This window comes from Benincasa hispida, chromosome 12 (assembly GCF_027475165.1).
Source record: "Benincasa hispida cultivar pf3 chromosome 12, pf3_genome.v1.1, whole genome shotgun sequence".
Lineage (NCBI taxonomy): Eukaryota > Viridiplantae > Streptophyta > Magnoliopsida > Cucurbitales > Cucurbitaceae > Benincasa > Benincasa hispida.
In genome coordinates, this window is record NC_143489.1 from 19,315,898 (window position 1) to 19,335,678 (window position 19,781).

The 19,781-nt window shown below is 30.3% G+C and overlaps 1 protein-coding gene across 7 annotated transcripts; it reads left to right on the forward strand.

Moving 5' to 3' along the window:
- Nucleotides 1–8,362: 8,362 nt before the first annotated feature.
- LOC120092979 (uncharacterized) lies at nucleotides 8,363–18,275 on the forward strand. 7 transcript variants are annotated; one of them, XM_090308050.1, is made up of 7 exons: nucleotides 8,363–11,130; nucleotides 11,391–11,436; nucleotides 13,199–13,420; nucleotides 13,688–13,856; nucleotides 14,283–14,374; nucleotides 16,381–16,474; nucleotides 18,059–18,275. In XM_090308050.1, the coding sequence occupies exons 1-3, from the start codon at nucleotides 8,825–8,827 to the stop codon at nucleotides 13,199–13,201; spliced, it is 2,355 nt and encodes a 784-aa protein (XP_090164176.1). In that variant the 5' UTR covers nucleotides 8,363–8,824; the 3' UTR covers nucleotides 13,202–13,420; nucleotides 13,688–13,856; nucleotides 14,283–14,374; nucleotides 16,381–16,474; nucleotides 18,059–18,275. The 7 variants fall into 7 exon arrangements, with proteins under 7 accessions (XP_090164176.1, XP_090164177.1, XP_090164175.1 ...); XM_090308051.1 differs by having other exon boundaries at nucleotides 8,363–11,107; XM_090308049.1 differs by lacking the exon at nucleotides 11,391–11,436 and having other exon boundaries at nucleotides 13,680–13,856.
- The last annotated feature ends 1,506 nt before the right edge of the window (nucleotides 18,276–19,781 follow it).

The following is a 19,781-nucleotide window of genomic DNA, read 5'->3' on the forward strand; positions in this document are numbered from 1 at the left end:
CTATGATCGAACCCCTCTCGGGCCAGGAGAGAGTGTGGCGCCACATTGTTCAAGCCCCAGAATCATCCCTTAAAAGAACAATTTATCTACTGACCCCGACGTTGGGGAATGAGTAAATTCCTTCTTGTATAGTTATGTTCCCAACTCCTCAATCAGACGAATTCCAAAATGGTAGGCTTGTTGAGTCGGCGATCTGGCCACTCTCTCTCATACAAAACATAGGACCACCTTCATAGGCAGTAATTCACAACTCACTCAGGATTCATTCAGGTTATGGTCATCCTAGTTAAATGTAAGTCTCTATTATGAACGGCGTTAAAACTAAGTAGATTTCTCTTTGATTGATTAGAGAGCAATGCATTGTCAATTATAAATTTTGTTCCTTTAGGCAAAATGATATTTACTTTCCCAAACCTCTCAATTAGTTTTGCAGAACCTGATATTGTATTGACTTTTGCTTCCAGCATTGTCGGTTTGAAAAAATATTTTCTACTTGTAAGTATTGTATGTGTAGATGCACTGTCTGCTAGATATAAATCTTCTTTACTCATTTTTTAGTCACCCAACATATGAAAATGATCCAGGTTTCTTCATTAAAAGAAAATAATTATGATAAGAAAACAATGTTTGGAATATAAAAAGGTTAATATCTACTAAAAGGAAAAAAACATGGAGATTAATTAAAAAAAAACATTAAGTTTAGATATTTAAAAGTCAAAAGAAACACTTGATGTTACATCAACTTTATCGATTTTCTCTTTAAGAGATTCAAAGAAGTCAGCTACATCCAAATTTGTCAGATGGGTCAAATATGGTATGCAAAATTTGCTTCCACATTTTTCTCTTTTTCCTTCAAGGTGGCTCGATAGAGATCAACTAAGTGTTTTGATATATGATAGATACGTGACCAATGCCCAATCATTCTGCATCGAAAGCATTTATTTTCAACACTTTTTGAACTCTTATCCTATGGAATTTTTCCTTTATGGTCATCATTTTAAGTGGTTCTTTTGAAATTTGAATGATTAGAACGACTACCATGAAAATAATAATTAGTTCTTCCTCTATCATGATCACAACCTCGACCACGACCATGACTTCGACCATGATTATTATTAAAATTCACAACATTCACTTCAGTGAATGGTTCATCCCAGTTGGTCGAGATTTATGATTTTTCATTAATAACTTGTTATTTTGTTCGGCCACGAAAAAACATGAAATTAGTTCATAATATTGTTTAAAACATTGCTTTCAATATTGTTGTTATATGAGTATATATGAGACATGAAATGTAGAAAATGTCTTCTCTAACATATCAACATCAGTAATTTTCTTTCTGTATAACAACAATTTCAAACTGATTTTAAATAATGTGGAGTTATAATCACTTACTCATTTGAAATCGTGTACCCTCAAGTGCATCCACTCATAATGAGCTTTAGGAAGAATAATTGTTTTCTTATGATCATACCTCTCTTTCAAATTTTTCCATAAGAACGGGGATCTTTTACTATAAGATACTTCATTTTCAATCTCTCGTGGAGATGATGACGAAGGAAAATCATAACTTTTGTTTTATCTTGACTAGATATTGTACTTCCTTCTTTAATAGTCTCTCCAATATTCATAGGATCTAGTGGATTTCGACATAAAGCACCCATGACAAATAATTGCTGTCTTTAATATCAAGGGCAACAAATTCTGATTTTGTGAGATCTGTTGTAGTAGCATATTAGCGAAGAAAACGATAGGAACTCTTGCTAATAATGTTTTGTGAACTTGAGGAACACAACAGGAACACGAATACCATTAAAATATAATATTAAAATAAATATAGTATAATGTAATAATAAAATATTAAATATTAAATAAATTAAACCTAATATATAAATTAACAAAATATAAAATAACAAGATTCTCTAAATTCTCCACTTTCTCCAATTTTCATGGGCTTTACCCAATGTGTCTTCCAAAACCCACAAAATACCACTATCTATAGGCAATTTATCACTATTTATAGGCAATTTAGTAAGTAGGTGATGGATTACATGGACATTAATAATGTGTAATGTTGAGAGACATAGACAACATTTTGGAAAATGAGAACATAATACATGGTCAATAGATATTAAGCATGAGCATCGAATGAACATCTATTATCAAAATATTTATAATATTTTTCCTGTTTGAAATCGACAATATGTAAAGTGAAATATTCGAATAATTTATATTTTATATCAATTTAATTATGTTTATGTTAAGACCAATAAAATATCTTCATTAGACAAATAAAATATCTTTATTTAACCTTTGAGTGTATTCAAATCACAGTTCTTTTATAGCATTATTGGAATCACTATTTACAATTTTTTTAAAAGAAAAAAACATCATTTATTCTATAAGAAAAACATCCTTACAAAAATTGATTTCCAAATATGCCCCTAGTAGTAAACCTCCAAATTTTGATGTTACGAAATTGCCCCTATACTTTTTTTTTTTAGTGATGTAGATTTTCCTAAGTAATTAGACAGTTCCTAGCTCCTATTTGAAGCATTTTCTATCAATAGATATGGTATAATTTTATCAAATTTGACATTATTAAACTCAATTACATCAAATTAAAATTAAATTTTATAAACTAGTACAAATTAGTAAATTGAATTATGTAAGTTTTCGAAGTTCAAATCTCAGTTATACATTTGTTAAACGAATAATAAAAATTTGTATCCACATAAATAGAATAAAAGTTTATCTATAGTACAATCTATTAAATGATAGTTTTATTATTATTTTATCTATATAAATCTATTTGTTTTGACAATATATGAAATGAAAGAATTTAAGATATGATCTACAAACTTTATATCAATTGAACTATTTTATTAAATAAATAAAATTAAGTTTTATCTAAATACAATTATCATATCTTCCAATATATTTTTAAATTTTGACCATTTGAATTATAGAAACACCGTTTTTGAAAAGAAAATTGAAAAGAAAGGTATTCGAGTTTGAATTTCAATCAATCAATTATTATAATTGACAAACTAATTTGGAGTATTATCCATAAATTATTATATTTTAAAATCATTATGCTTTTAAAGAAGACTTGGAAGAATGAATTACGTATCAACTTCATTATAGCTCAATTAATTATAATATTATATATTATACCTTGACAAAAAAAAAGTGATATAAATTTAAATTTTGAAGGGTCTCAGAATAGCAAATCAATCAGATTACCAACTTATTTATGTGAGACCTGTTCTCTTTTCAATATTCAAATGAATAATGGGACGATAGATATAACTACAAATTTACTGAAAACATCATTAAGACAAAACTTCTCTTTTCGAGTATTTTAGTGAGTAAGAACTAAAATACTCGAAAAGAGAAGTTTTGTAGAACTAAAATGTGGTAGCATATTCTTTAGCTAATTCTTTAGTCCGGGTAAACTTTGATCATATTGTAAACTTTTGGGGTGAAGCTTAAATATGAAGTTTTGTTTTTTTTTTTTTTCAAAAAAAAAAAAAGAAAAAGAAAATGAAAGTAAAAAAATTGGACATCTTCAAAATATAGCCAACAAAGCAACAACATTAAATTTTCTTATATATAGGTCAACCAATGACCCAATGAATGAGTAGCCTTTCCTTCTACAATTATGTCAATAATGGTTATGGTATTGGACCACTTTCCACTTAATTATTGAATTTGATGTAATTACATACACCTTGTAAAATATTATACAAACTATATGAAAAAGAAATGAGAACTCACAACTCTTTTGGATTTAATCATTCTTTAAAAGTTAAATATTATATTACTAATTAAAGAGAGAAAATTGAAATTTCTTAGTGTTACCACTAATTAGGGGAAATACTAATATCCTTGAACTATACTAAAATAGACTCTTATACTTTACACATTTTTTAAAACAATAATTTTGTTTTATTAGTGGAAAAAAATAATCATGGGTATTTATATAGTTTTGAAAGCTAGTGTAGAATATAAATCTTCTCAACACTTGTAGAAAAAAAAATAGTTTTCAAAATAAAAATTTCTTACAAATTTGTAAAAATATAATATTTAAATTACTATTTGCAAATTATAATTTAAGAAGAATAAATAACTTGATAACTAAAAAAAAAGGTTATCTATAATGATATACTAAGGCCTAATAATACATTAATTGAGTATATCACTATTTACAAACCAATAATTACATAAGAATAAATAATTTAATTGGTTTTTTAAAAAATAGGTAATCTAAGATACTAGCCATCCAATATTGCATGGTATCAATTAATTGTTCTTTGTACTCTTCCTTCTTAGTACTTTTTTGAGATTGCAATCTTATCCTAATCAAATTTTCTTCCTAATTTACCATTCCATTATTTACAACAAATTAGAAAGAATCTTTTGGCTTAGTAAAAAATTCTTCTAATTATTTCAATTTTAACTTTTTTTTAAAATGGGAGTTTGCTTTTGGGGTTTCAACCAAGTTTTAACATAATAAAGGTGAAGTATGGTTGAAAATGAATAGTTTTATTTTTATACTTTTCTAACCGTTTCAAGAAGTGAATTTATTTGAACTAAAATTTTGTTATGCTATTCCAAAGTATCTATTCATCATTCGGATCTACTCTCAATTCGACTTTCTTTTGGCGGGACCAAACTTTTTCTTATTGTTTAATGCCCCTTCGTTTTCAATAAGGTTCTTTTTCAACGCCATTTTTTTTTCCATTAATTTACATTTTCATCGTGGACATCGAGCTTCCCCAGTAATGCGTCTCTTGAAGATACACATTTCGTAAAAGACAAAATATTGCATGTTTCACCTAGATAATTTTAAAAATACATGATTTGTCCATTTTTTTTTTAATAAAACAACAATATTCTTCCAATTAACTCGAGTATACGCAATAATGTATTGTTATGTGTATATATTAAAAGTTATAAACTATCTGGATGTAACCAATGAATATTAGATGGTAAAATTATATTAAAGACTAAGGGGATATTTTGGGCAATAGGTAAAATTGTTTAGTCATGAAAACCGAAATGTAATAAGTTAATAAGTTAAAGAAATTGATGTTCTATTAGTCGTGAAGTCCACAAACTTCATAAGCCAAACGAAGAGTGGAATAACAACCTCACTCCTCCCCAACTTCGACTCCTTAACCAAATATGTCATAAATAAATTTTATTTATTTATTTACTTTTTAATATCTCGAAGCAAAAATGACAAATCTTTTAAAGGTTTAAAAACTAAAATAATAAATTATAGAGATCAAAACATAAATGCTTATTTTAGTTTTTTGATGTCTAAATTTATCGTGTTGTATTTCAATTTTCACTCCAAACTTTCAAATTCATCAACCATCAGACTTTGGAACTTAATTTTACATTTTGTAATTTCAATAATCTATTCATTATTTATCAATAGATCAACTAAATTTAATAAAAGAGTACTGTGAAACTTTTGTAAACTCGGTAATTTCAATAATGTTAAGTTTATTAAATTTGATAAATGAATACATTAACCGTTGAATAACTGTGACGAAACTCACAAGATTTTTCACTGAAAATTTATCTTCAAATTTTGTTCTTCTTTAAAATCTTATCAATTTTGTACCGTACAAATATTTATAATTAATTGAAATTGTAGGAGAATATTTTTTTCTTTATAAAATTTCATATAAAAACTTACTAGAGAGTAAATATTCCAACATTTTTATTAAATTTAAGGTGCACATTTTAATACAATTGAAAATTTATGGTAAAAGTTACATTTTAAAATGCATTTATGACTTATTGGTAGACTAGTAGTTTTGCATGCCTATAACTTCCTTCCACTCTTAATTTTACCAACATGAGCATAGTTCAACTGGTATGATGTTATCTAGTAGAGGTTCGATTCTCCAAACTCAATTGGTGTAGCGTAGCTCAACTTGTACTATCGACATCGAGATCAAAAGTTCGATTCTCTCATCCCATACTTTAGTTACAATACCACTTTTTGAAGGAGTAAAATTTATTTATTTATCCTCATACAAAAAAATATATATTTATGTTCCAAAAGTCTATTCAATTTCTGTTTCTAAATAGTTTGACAAATGCACAAAACATATTCCAAAGGACATCATGACAGACAAAAAAGTAGAGAAACCATATTGAGAGGTTGCACTTTTATAGAGAATAAAAAATATATATTTATGTCTATAGATATCCCTATGCACACATTTGTTTGAGGTTGCACTTTTGAAGGGTAATTAAGCTACCTAGAAGATTAAAAATAATAATAATAAAAAAAAGTAAAATGGTTGAACCTCTTAATAATATAGAGGATGAAGGACAAATTAGGAATTCTTATTATATGAAGATTCGAACCTCTAACTTCGAGATTGATAGTACAAGTTTTATATTAGTTGAGTTATATGCTCATTTAAACCAAAATTTTCACCTTTTTAGTAGTCTAATTTCTTCCGAAACTAATATCATATTCCATTGTTTTATCATCTACCACATTTAATATCTTATATCTTGTGACAAAAAAAAATTTCCTTAAAAGTTTCAAAACGTTAAGGACCAAATACAGAAAGAAAAGAAAAGTCAATCATTGAGATACTAAACCTATGTAAATACACCTTTTATAACTCAATTTTAGCCTATTTTTGGAAACTTTAATTCTAAGCCAATTATCATAGTTACTTTTTTTTTCACTTTATAATTTTGTCCTTATAGTTTAAAAAGTTTTGATTCTCTTATGTTTTAAGTTATAATATTTTCTAGTGAGAATAATAGAATGAGTGATGATTAGCTTAATCACATGATGTATAGTGAATAAATTCTAGAAGTATAAATTTAAGACATCCAAATTTCTAAAGAATGAAAATACTAATTTTTTTAAAATTATACTACTTTAGTAAATATCATACTATGTACACATTTTATCCGCCAATTATAGCATTCAACAAAAGATTATATATATATATATATAATTTAAAAATGTAACCATTTAAATATGCGTATCGTGTCTATATACTTTAAATATATAATGATTTAATTCTAATCTTAATAATATTTTCATGATAAATGATAAAAACTAAATCTTAAAAATTTTTAAGCACAAAAACTAAATTATTAGATATTAAAGTTGAGAAACTAAATTGTTATAAGATATTAAAAATAACGGATAGAATTAATAGATTTGATTATTACTAGCATGAAAGTTATGACACCAAAAGTATATTGTAACAAATAGAAATCTCAAAATCTATTTAGTACAATTTTGTAACTTAAATTATATGTTTTCAGTCTTTAAGATCCCGTTCGGTAACTATTTTGTTTTTTAAAATTAAACTTATAGACACTACTTCAACCTCCAAATTTATTCCTTTATTATCTACTCTTCATCGATTATTTAAAAAAAAAAATCAAGTCAAATTTTGAGAACTAAAAACAGTAGCTTTCAAAAAGTTGTTTTTGTTTTTTGAATTTAGCTAAGAATTCAACTATTATACTCAATAAAGATGTAGATCATTGTACCAAATGTGGATGAAATAAGTTTAATTTTCAAAAAAAAAAAAAATCAAATGATTACTAAATGGGGCCTAACTTTTGCGTCTATTTAGTCCAACTTTAAAAAAAAAAAAAAAAAAAAAATAGTAGACCTCCTAAATTTTTAATCTTGTATCCAATAGATCCATGATTTTTTTTTTTTCATAAAAAAAGTGTCTCGCAAGTGCTTAACTTTTATTTTTGTGTCCAAATCTAGTTTTTAAAAATCAAGTCTATTTCCTTTCAGACTTTGGTTTTCATTTTTCTAAAAGCTACTTTTTATAAAAACATGTTTCTAAAAGCTATTTTTTATATTTTTTTTTTTTTTAAAAAAAAACTTAGAAGTGAAAGGTGTGTTTCATAGACTCAATTTTTAAAAACTAAAAATTGAAAGTCAGATTATTACTAAATGGGGTCTAAAATTTTCAATTTTGTACATAATAAGTCATTGACCTATTATATATATACACACACATATATATACATACATTGAATTCACGTGTCTATTAAACATAAAATTAAAATTTTAGGGTTTTCGTAGATTGACTCTAAGTTGTTTGTTTTAAAAAATGAGGTACGTCATAAATCTATTAAATATAAAATTGAAAGTATATTGATTAAGATACAAAATTAAAAATTAAAAAATTACTAAACTCACCATAGAAAAAAATAATTTTGAAACTAAATTAAAAAAAAATAAATGCTACTTTAGTTTTGCATTTTGAAAATATTTTTATATATACCTTAAGATTATCAATTTGAATTTGAATGTGAATAGAACTATATTAGATTAGGGAAATAAAATAATATTTAAACGTAGAAAAAAGAAGAAATAAACAGGTAAATTAACTAAATTTGTAAATAAACCAAGGCTCTGGATATAATAATTGGGAGGTGGTTCCCTATAAATTTCCCAATTCTCTTTTGTACGTTATCGTCTTCTTCTTCTTCCTCTCTTCCGCTTTTCTCTCTCTCTCTCTCTCTGCAATTTTCAATCCCTCCAGTAACACTTCTCTCTCTCAACTGATCATTTTCCTTATTCATCTTCAACTTCAACTACAAACGCCTCTACTCTCCATTCTTCTTTACTTCTGCAACTCCAACTCCCCGCCGCCGGCGAGGTTTTTGACGATGATGCTCCGGAGTAGTAGTATGGTGCGATTATCGGAACGGAGTACGAGAAGTGAGCTTTTGGCTTTGTAAATGAATGTCTCTGACTCGTTACTGTGATTTGCAATTTGGGTTTTGGTTACTGTGATTGATGGCCTCCACTAACTCACCGCCCAACATTGATGCTTCGGCGTTGACGGAGGATTTAGCGACCAAAGCTTTGAATAAACGGTATGAATGCCTTGTAACTGTTCGAACAAAGGCTATTAAAGGGAAAGGAGCTTGGTATTGGGCTCATTTGGAGCCTGTTCTTATTCGAAATCCTACTAATAGTCTTCCCAAAGCGGTGAAACTCAAGTGTTCTTTATGCGATTCTGTTTTTTCGGCTTCGAATCCTTCGCGGACTGCATCTGAGCATTTGAAACGAGGCACTTGTCCTAATTTGAGTTCAATTTCTCGGTCTAATGCTTCGGCAGCGTCGCCGTTACCCATATCTTCCATTCCCTCTCCGACATTGCATAACCACAAGAAGCGAAGCTCTCAAATGAATGCTTCAATTCTTACTGCTTCTTATCAAGTTCACTCTCTTGCTATGATTGAGCCGACGCGTTCCTATGCTCCGCTAATTTCCTCGCCGCCGACACCAGTGGCTCAAAATTCGCTTGGGATGACGAGTAAGATGGGGTTTAATCAGCATCAGTTCGTGTTATCAGGTGGGAAAGATGATTTGGGTGCGCTAGAAATGCTGGAAAACAGTGTTAAGAAACTGAAGAGTCCACATGCTTCACCTCGACCAAGGCTAAGTAAGGAACAAATCGATTCTGCTATTGAATTACTGACTGACTGGTTTATTGAGTCATGTGGGTCAGTTTCACTTTCGTGCCTTGAGCACCCCAAGTTTAAGGCCTTGCTTACTCAGTTGGGTTTGCCTTCATTACCTCGAACCGACATTTTAGGAGCTCGGCTCGACTCCAAGTTTGAGGAAGCCAAAGCTGATTCAGAAGCCAGGATTAGAGATGCAGCGTTTTTTCAAATTGCTTCAGATGGGTGGAAGAATAAGAACTGCTGTGGTGAAGAGAGTGTTGTTAAATTTATGGTCAATCTTCCAAATGGTACTACTGTATTTCAAAAAGCACTATTTACAGGGGGATTGGTGTCATCCAAGTATGCAGAAGAGGTTATTTTGGATACAGTCAACGAGATTTGTGGGAGTGGTCTGCAGAAATGTGTGGGGATAATTGCAGATAGGTATAAGGCTAAGGCGTTGAGGAATTTGGAGATAAAGAATCATTGGATGGTAAATCTCTCTTGCCAGCTTCAGGGTTTTATTAGTTTGATAAAGGATTTTAACAAAGAGCTTCCACTTTTCAGGGCAGTCACTGAAAATTGCTTGAAGGTTGCAAATTTTGTAAACACCAAATCTCAAGTTAGAAATTGTATAAATAAGTACAAGGTACAGGAGCTAGAGGGCCACTGGTTGCTTCATGTTCCTTCTCCAAACTGTGACACATCCAAAAACTTTTCGCCTGTTTATGCTATGCTTGATGATATGCTTAGCTGTACTCATGTGCTTCAAATGGTTGTGTTAGACGAGTCCTTTAAGCTGGCATGCATGGAGGATTCACTTGCGACTGAGGTTTCTAGTCTGATACAAAATGAACGCTTTTGGGATGAAATGGAGGCAGTTCATTCATTGGTGAAAATGATCCGTGGAATGGCTCAAGAGATTGAAGCGGAAAGGCCACTGATTGGGCAATGCTTGCCACTCTGGGAGGAGCTGAGAACAAAAGTGAAGGAATGGTGTGTTAAGTTCAGCATAGCTGAAGGGCCAGTAGAAAAAGTTGTAGAAAAGAGGTTTAGGAAAAATTATCATCCAGCATGGTCAGCTGCATTTATACTGGACCCGCTTTACTTGAGGAGGGACATAAATGGGAAATATCTTCCACCCTTCAAGTGCCTTTCACAAGAGCAGGAAAAGGATGTGGATTCACTTATTAATCGGTTGGTGTCAAGGGAAGAAGCTCATCTCGCGTTCATGGAGCTTATGAAATGGAGATCTGAAGGGCTAGACCCACTTTATGCTCAGGCAGTTCAGGTTAAACAAAGAGACCCTTTAACTGGAAAGATGAAAATTGCCAATCCACAGAGTAGACGACTTGTCTGGGAAACTTGCTTAAGCGAGTTTAAGACCCTTGGCAAGGTTGCACTGAGGCTTATTTTCCTCCATTCAACATCTTGTGGCTACAAGTGTAAATGTTCTATCATGAATTTGGTTTGCTCGCATCGGCACTCGAGGGTTGGCTTGGAGAGAGCTCAGAAGATGGTATTTGTTGCAGCTCATGCCAAGCTTGAAAGGGGAGACTTTTCTAACGAGGAAAACAAAGATGCAGAACTATTTGCAATGGCAGATGGTGAAAATGACATGCTCAATGAGGTCTTTTCTGATGCACCCTCAATGTAATGTCTTCTTTTGAACTCCTGTAGAATCATGGAAATAGGGTATATTAAATTCTTTTGTTGTTTTTAATTCATTTTACTTTTTTTTTTTGGTTCTTTTTTCTTTTCTTCTTTTTTTCTTTTTCCCCTTTACTGCAAATTTTGTGTTGTCCATGTAGAGTAGATTGAGTCGCGTACTGATAGAATCTACGCAGCTGTATGATTCTAAGGGGGTCCTCAATCTTTTTTTTTTCCTTTTTTCTTTTTTCTTTCCCCTTCAGGAATGGTTATGAATTCCTAGGCTTGCAGAACAGAGGGCATAAAAAGGTAAAAAGACTGGTCAGGAATTGAGTTTGAGCACTCTTGTAATAATTTTCTGGATCAACATGGGACTTTAAGTGCTATTAACTTGTCATTTTTCTTCACATGAAATCGGTTTTCATTCAGGAAAGAAAAAAAGGAAAAAAAATAATGGCACTGACTTAAAATATGGAGCCCCTTTCAATTGACGACCAAATGTTTCTGGAAAGTGGAATTAACTTCGTCTGATTAAGAATGTTCTGATATACATTTCCTTGTCTATATATGCATCAAGAACACATTGTGCCTTGACTAGCACCAGAATGATCTTAATGATGCTGTCGTTCCTGGTTTCCAACATCTTAATCTTTGTGATCGACTTTAACCATTTAAGCTCCTTTGAAGTTGAATTTTATTTATTTGAATTGTTAAAAGAAGAAAGAAAAAAAGAAAAAGAAAGCTGTACCACCTTTGGAGACGAGACTGCTTGAGATAAAATGTCAGCTTACATCGCAGTTTCTCTTATGATTGAGAAATTCTGCTCTATTAAACGATGTCAGTTCATGTTCCAAGCACTCTTTTGACATTGCCTAGGCTAGGTGAACATATTGTTAGGAAAATACTTAGGTGCATCCTGAGAAGTACCTATCTTTTTGCGTCACACTAAATTGTATAATTTGCCTAATAGCAAATTCTTCTTACTTATTTTTTAAAATGTTTTAATTCATATTTTGTGTGTGTGATGATAGTGGATGCATAAAGATGGGTGCATCCTGTATTGCTCATATTGCTATTTCAATGATGGAGGCATTCAAGTGAATATCCAACTTACTGACTACTCTACCAAGTGTGACACATTGTACAATTTTCTGGGAAAAAGAAAAAAAAAAAAAAAAAAGCAGTGAAGGTTATTGTTTTTTTGCACTCAAACAAAACTGCCTCCTGTAGTAACTAAAGTCATTTTGCAGAGTCCTAGTAAGCACCCAATCAGTAGTCGAGTTCCCCATCTAACATTTGAGATTCCAATTCTTTTACTGCTAGTACTGATAGTTAGGCATAGCTGCTCTGTTTAACTTCTTTCTTTTTATATGCTTACTATGTTAAAACACTACTATAGTATGTATACTTTGCCACATTTCATTTTGGTCCCCCTATTTTCAAATTCTCAAGTTTAGTTCCTATATTTGAATGAACTGAATTTTTTGTCCATACTGTTCATAGTTGTTAGTCAACCCATGTTTACACAAGGGACAAAAAGTGCTGTTTGTTCAAAGAACTGAAGTTGAACTTTGGGACTCTAGGGAGCAGAAAAGAAAAAATAAATGGATATTTTCCTGGGGCAATTATTATTTTTAAATGATATTTGTCCTAAAAATTGTTATTGGCTTTAGTGAAGCGCCCCCTGCAATATATGGGACATTTACTTCTCTTAAAAAATATGAAAATAAATTTTCTTAATCTACAATAGTTACGTTTTCATGTAATTTATTCAAGCATGGGAAGAAGATTTAACTTCTAAATCTCGTAGTTTTATGTATTTTCATGATTAGGAAGACCAAATTAATATTAATTAATTTCATCTGTATGTAAATCTATCAAATATTTCTTATTTCATAGATAAAGATGATCAAAGCATGCAAGAAGCTTCCAAGGATTAGGGTGGTTTTTTTGGTTAATTAAACGTAGAATTTTGATAGCTTGGTGGACAAAGAAGTTGAACAACTCTCAGAAATATCGTTGGCTTGAGACTTTTATAACCTTTTTTTCTATTGTTTTTTTTTCAATGCAGTAAAGTGCTGGATGTGTTTGATCAAACAGAACCAGAGCTGTCAGAAGTCAACCTCGGACTAGGTACCATATCTTTGCAGCTGAAGATGCACTTGGCTGATAGAATCCCAGATATATCGCCTGTTGTGCCTATTTATATCACTTTTTGAGCCCCACTGTGTGGAGTGGATGTCTATCTCAATGCTGTTGTAGATGTCATAGTCAAAGAAAAGACATTTACAAGGTGACATATCCTATCCTCTCTCTCTCTCTCTCTTTATATACACACATATATATTTGTGCGTGTGGTGGGGAAGGGGGAGGGCAGACCCTTCATGCACGAGACTTTGAGCATGCGTTTATTTTTCTTTATTCATATGTTCTGTTTCACTTCTGTCATCAAATTTTAGTAGCTTGTTATTGAAATCTTCCTGTTCTTATGACATTTTACTCTTAGAATGGGCCCTTGTGTGAATTTTCCACCTGAAAGTTGAAGTTTGAAGTTTTGCAGATTTATTGGTTAGGCTTGGCATGATTGCTAAAAAAGTCTTGAGCAAAGGGCAAGCAAGAAGGGCTGTCGGCATGAGTATGCACATAACAAGGCCGAAAGGGATGTAGCAACGAACTTGAATTGATGTTGCATGTATGGTTCAGAAAACAACTTTGACAACACAAAGCAGGTTGGTAGTGCTTTTGAGGCGACATGTTTTATTTATTATTTTTCCACTGTTCTTTTCCACCTCTCGGCTCTAACCAAGAAAGTTAATATTCATAGAATATCTTTTTGTTACATCAATAATTTTAATGTTTGACAAGGATGTTAATAGGGAAAAAAATGTATATAAATTATAAAGGAAGGTCCATTATTAAAAGAAAAAAAAGTATTATTTATAGTATATTATATAACGCAATAGTCGAACATTAATACAAAACTTGACTATCGTATTCTTTTCCTAAGCTTCTTCTTCCTTCTTGCTTTCAGTGGAGAAGTTTTCTTTCACACTTTGATTTTTTTTTTTTTTTTTTTTTTTGGGGGGGGGGGGGGGTGGTGTGGGTAAAGTATTCGTTGCATTTCTGATCTGACACAATATTCTCCTATGTCTTAGGTTGAAACTAATTTAGGAGAATGGAGGAGGAGGAGGTTCTAAATCTCAAAGGAGACATTATGCTAAATTTGCCAAGTTATCTTTTAATGATGGTAAGAATAAAAGCTAAACTTTTTAGTAGTTTATCTGGTCCTACCTTTCTCATAATAGTGTATTGAGCATCCTCTGCCCTATCTCTTCCTCGCTAAAAAAGAAAGTTAGATACCATTTAGCATTTACGTGGACTGAGTTGAATTGGCTTCCCAAACTCAGGAAAATTTCCAGTACACCGACGGTATGGAAAAATTTTCAACCTACTTCCGTCCACGAAAGAAATGAATAAATCATTTATGATGTGTCAATTGATGAATGGAAGTAATAGGAGTACTATGGTTGTACTATAAAATTTTCCCCAAAGTTAGAAGTGTTCTGGTTTAACCCATAGTCACTGTTAGTATTGGGAATGATGTCATAAACTACCCTTGTCGGATTGACCAAAGTTGTATGCCACTGGCATCCTAATCTGGTACACCTGAAAATGTTCTTTCTCCTCACATTCAAGAAATGAATGCTTAAAAAGAATAAAAAAATAGATATAGTCAACTAATTTTTGAAAAAAATAATTAAATTTTGTTGCAATTGAAGCATAAGATGGGGCAGTAATGAGAGGGAAAAAGGTTCAAAGCTGAGAGAGGATTAGATGAGAAAAATGTAAAAACTTGAAAATATTTGTTTGTACATTTGTAGATATGATGTATTATTAGGTCTTCAATGCTCTTAATTACAATAAATTTTCTTCAAGGTTTACCAATGAGAGAGGTTGTCCCAGTAAGTCTTCCATTAAAGAATAAACCAAAAAGAACACATTGCTCCCCTCATTTCTAGGGATATCAATAAAGTTCATTGACCCACATTCACTTTCTCTTTTCTCTTAATTATGGTTCTCAGGATTTACCTTCATTGCACACTCACTTCACTACAAATTGACTTACCACTGAATAGATTAGGGTGTGAAAAATGATGTTAAATATTAGGTTGCCTTGACTATTCGTCTTAAATTTACTCGCTTTAAAGGTAGATAGTTCGATTCCCACCCTGCAATTAATTTACCAAGAAGTTGGAATACCTTGAATCTGGTATGTGGCGTTTCGAATGACTAAATATGGAGATTTTGTTGACCGTACGTTATTTAGTATATCCCATCTTTACGTTATTTATGTTTATGACCCTAGGGTTTATAGAAGTGTATTATATAAACTCTCTAACCTAGAGGTCTTAATTCTATAATCTGTATTGTTCTCTCTAATAAAACTATTCTCCCTCCGTTCTATGGACGTAATTAACACACTGTTAGTAAATAATGTAAATCTCTATTTCGATCTCTTTTACTTTATGTTTTGTATTTATCTTTGATTGTCGATTCTTAACTAGAAGTCTTAAATTTACTCTGATTTGGCCTTGGGATTCAATAATGGTTGGAATGTATGTGGATTTTGTCGGCAATGTCAGACAATGGTGACTGCTCACCAACTAGAGAAGAAAGCTTTTTATATTATTATTATCATTATACTTTTCTTATTCACTTTTTAGTATGCTTATTAATATGTCAATCCACTCATTGTTGTTATTGTTAAAGGGAAAGTAGATATAATTATTTGTACAGGACACACTCTTTTCTACAAGGAATCTTTCACCCTTTGAATTGCTGTTTGTGTTTTCAATTTATCTGTTCACTTTCTTTTCCTCAAGTTTGATTGCTTTTGAAATTGATGCCCATCAATTTTATGTGCCATGATGTGAAAAACAATGGGTAGAATTCATTGCCTTTTTGACATTTCCTTTCCTTTATTCTTCTATTGCATAGTTGTTGGTAAATTACTTTTTCTACTTTCGAGTAGAATTTTAACATTGAGTCTCTTAAATTTATGTGGAGAACTCACTTCTTGAATGTCATCACTAGAAGGAAGATGAAGAAAAATATCTTACAGGAATGTGTAACATTTTGAAACCGAGAGGAAATCAAATAGAAACTAACCTAAAATCGGACTAAAAATGTTTTTGTTTTTCCCCATTATTCAGATATATCTGTGGTTCTCATCTCTATTTTCCTCTGTTGCAGTAAAATTTGTATGGTGAGAATGAATTCATTTCAATTGGTGCAATGAAATCTCACCTAAAAGGACAAGTTGCTGAGGTTATCTCAATGATTTTGGGTAAGAAAAATGAAAAAATAAAAATACTTTGCATTATACAGTAGTGTCATACCTTTTTCTTTTTGTTTGAATGACATTTTACTGTTTAATTCACATGCTAATCTACTTTTTTGGTATGCACTTTTGGCCCTTTCCCTATGAACTTTGCTACAAAGGAATGTCACTATGCATTTTCCCATCAAAACCCTTTCCCCACCAAACCTTCATTTAATTGGTTGAGTGGCCCCCATTTCTTAGGGAAAAAAATTAAAAAGGAAGTGTATATAAAAAGCTATTTAAACCTATCAATTAATATATATATTGTTATTTTTTAAGAAAAATAATAATAATAACTATCAAACCTACTACCCTTTTAATTCTAGATGTGAAATGGAGGGGGATTAAACTTACCATTGTATGTCTAATCATTTTCTCTTGGTTTGGGCAGATTTGAAATTTTGGTTCTTTCTTTGACAAAACATATTAAAATTATTGTATTAATTACATTGATTAATGGAAGGAAATGCCCCTTATTTATGGATAAATATAGAGTAATAAATTAATAATACTCTACTGTTAAGTGAATTATGTGAGAATATTTGAAAAAATTTAGAGATTTTCAAATTTTACATACTTGTATCAATTTTTGGGGCTTATATGAATTTAAGCAATATGTTATGCAGTATAACCTAAACAAATAGTCATATCACTTTAAATTGTTGCGAATTCCGATTTTACTTTAAAACTTTCTAACAAAGTTAAATATCAATTATCTTAACAGTTTTGTATTTTTTTTTATTGTTACATTACAATTTTGTTAGCTCTTATATGTCCTGACCATGATTTTAATCTGAGTCCTATGTTTCTAAAAGTTTTATTACTATTTCTTTTTTCGTTTGTTTGTTTTTTTTTTTTTTTTAATACTAAAATTAACCAAATTTTACTATTATTATTGAAGATTATAAAAAATCTAATTTGATAAGTTGATTTGAGCATAATTCAATTAGTTAAAGAAAAATTTGTTTTTGCGTTAAACTTAAGGGGAAACATTTAATAGTACGAGTTATTTGTAACGTGATATGTTTTATTTAGATAAGGTAGGGATTTGACAAGTCACATTGGTTGAAAAACAATACCTTAAATATAGGTTAAGTTTTAAAATATTATTTGGATTGAAAAAGTAGGGAAAAGAAATGCTAAGATTTTTCTCTCTTTTTAATTATGGCAAGTGAATATGGGAATTTAGTATTTATCCTAGGAATAACTGCATGTTAAGCTTATCTTAGTGTTGAAAGTCGAATATTTTGTTGGGTTATATATTTTCACTCTTTTTAATGACTATATATATATCACGTAGATTCTTTTCAAATAAAGAAAAATGAGTCAATTTATTTATAAATATAGCAAAATTTCACTATCTATCATTGATAAATTGTGATGAACATTTATTAATAGAAAACTATCACGGTCTATGATAGGTAGTGACGTTTTGTTACACTAAAAATATTTTTAATAGTTTTACTATTTAAAATAATTACTCTATCACCATAAGTGAATGTCAGTAAAATCAAAATCTTTTTTAATTTTTGTTTTACAAATGTGCAGGTGGTGTTAATTTAAAATTAACCCCAAATCATACCTTCAAATTAATGCTCGCTAACAAACTGTCCATTTGGTAGGTCAATCCACTTGATTATTACTTTTATTGCCACGATCATAAATAGATCTTTTAATTAATTTTTTTTAGAAAACAATTTTTAGTATTGTGAAACTGTTCATTTTATTCATTGAATATTAATATTATCTTTTTGGTCTTTCCTCACCCACCTATTAAAAAGGGTCAAGCTATGAAGGGAAATAAAAGATGAAACACGGTGGTTGGCCATTGAAAATGGTAAAGGGTAGATAGAAAAAAAATATATACATTAAGGTGATGTTTGCTTTAATTTGAATTTATCAAATTTATAGTTGGAAATTTTATATATTTGGATTATTATTATTATTATTTAAAAAATAAAAAATAAAAAATAAAAATAAGGTGAAAGAATTTTGGGTTTAGGTAAGGATTTATGATAAGGTTGGCATCTAATATGAAAATTAGATTTCATAACCTTATGTTTATGGAACTTATGAGATCGATGGAATTGTAACAAAGATAAACAGCTTTTAACATTTTAATTTTAAGGTATACAAACATAACTCATCAATCAAAACCATTTAAATATTTCAATATCCAAAATTATAACCGTGATTACTAGCACATTTGTATGTCAATTAAATTATATTCATTTTTGTATAACTCTAACCTTTGAGTCTTCATAAATAAGGATATACTCATATACTCTTTTTGTTTTTTTTTTTTTCCTTTTCACTTATTTTATATGTAATTTGTATGTGAAACTAAAAAAAAAAAAAAAAAAAGCATATTATAATTCAATTGAGGCATAACTAGTATTGTTCAAATATTTTAATGTTAATTTTCAAACACCCAAGGGCTAGGGCAATTGATTTCATGGAAATTAAAGGTACATATAAGTGTAAACCATAGAGTCATTTTTAGAATTCTCAACATTGACGTTGCATGGTCGGAGTTTGTTGATGGTATGTGATATAGTGGGAGATTTGGAATGGGAATAACCCTCTGATGATTGTGGAATATGAGTATGATTTGTCTGGAGTTATTTCTTCTGTGGATGAGGCCCTCCTTTCTCTAGGCACTTTGGTTCATGTTTCGAGACTATAATAAAATTACTCATAATCTAGCAGCTTTGACGTCTTCTCTTAAGCTGCATCTCGAAAGAGGTCTTTCTTTTTGTTATTTTGTCCCTTCTTCCTTGTATAGTGTGTAGTTATGGATATATTATAATTTTTCACTTTTCCCTTGGTCAATAGATTTCAAATATTTTTATGCTAATTTTAAAATGTTCAAGGATTAAAGTTATGCTTATACATGGGAGTATACCTAAATACCTATGAAGTACAGATACTTCATGTGAGGCAAAGAATCAGTATTATACATGTATCGGATACCGATACTTCCACATACTTTCTAGATACGTATCTGATACGCGATTTGACGTATCTATACTTTCATATACGTATCTGACATGCGATTTGACGTATTTATTTCTATGCGTACTTTTTTTTTAAAGAAAAAATACAAGTAATTCATCTAATCTTTCCCAATCTAAAATTAGTCAAATTATTTTAAAAGCTCACTACACGAGTCCAAAACTAAAAGAAAAATAAATAAATAACAGATTAAACCCTAGACTAGAATCATCTAATCTCCATTTCACATTTGATCACTTTTCTATTGTATTTTATT

What these genes read in the sequence shown, in the direction of transcription:
- LOC120092979 (XM_090308049.1), top strand. Translation starts at nt 8,825, where the DNA reads ATGGCCTCCACTAACTCACCGCCCAACATTGATGCTTCGGCGTTGACG. An exon ending in TTTTCTGATGCACCCTCAAT is followed by an intron (nt 11,131 to 13,198) that starts GTAATGTCTTCT and finishes TTTTCAATGCAG; the next exon opens with TAAAGTGCTGGATGTGTTTG.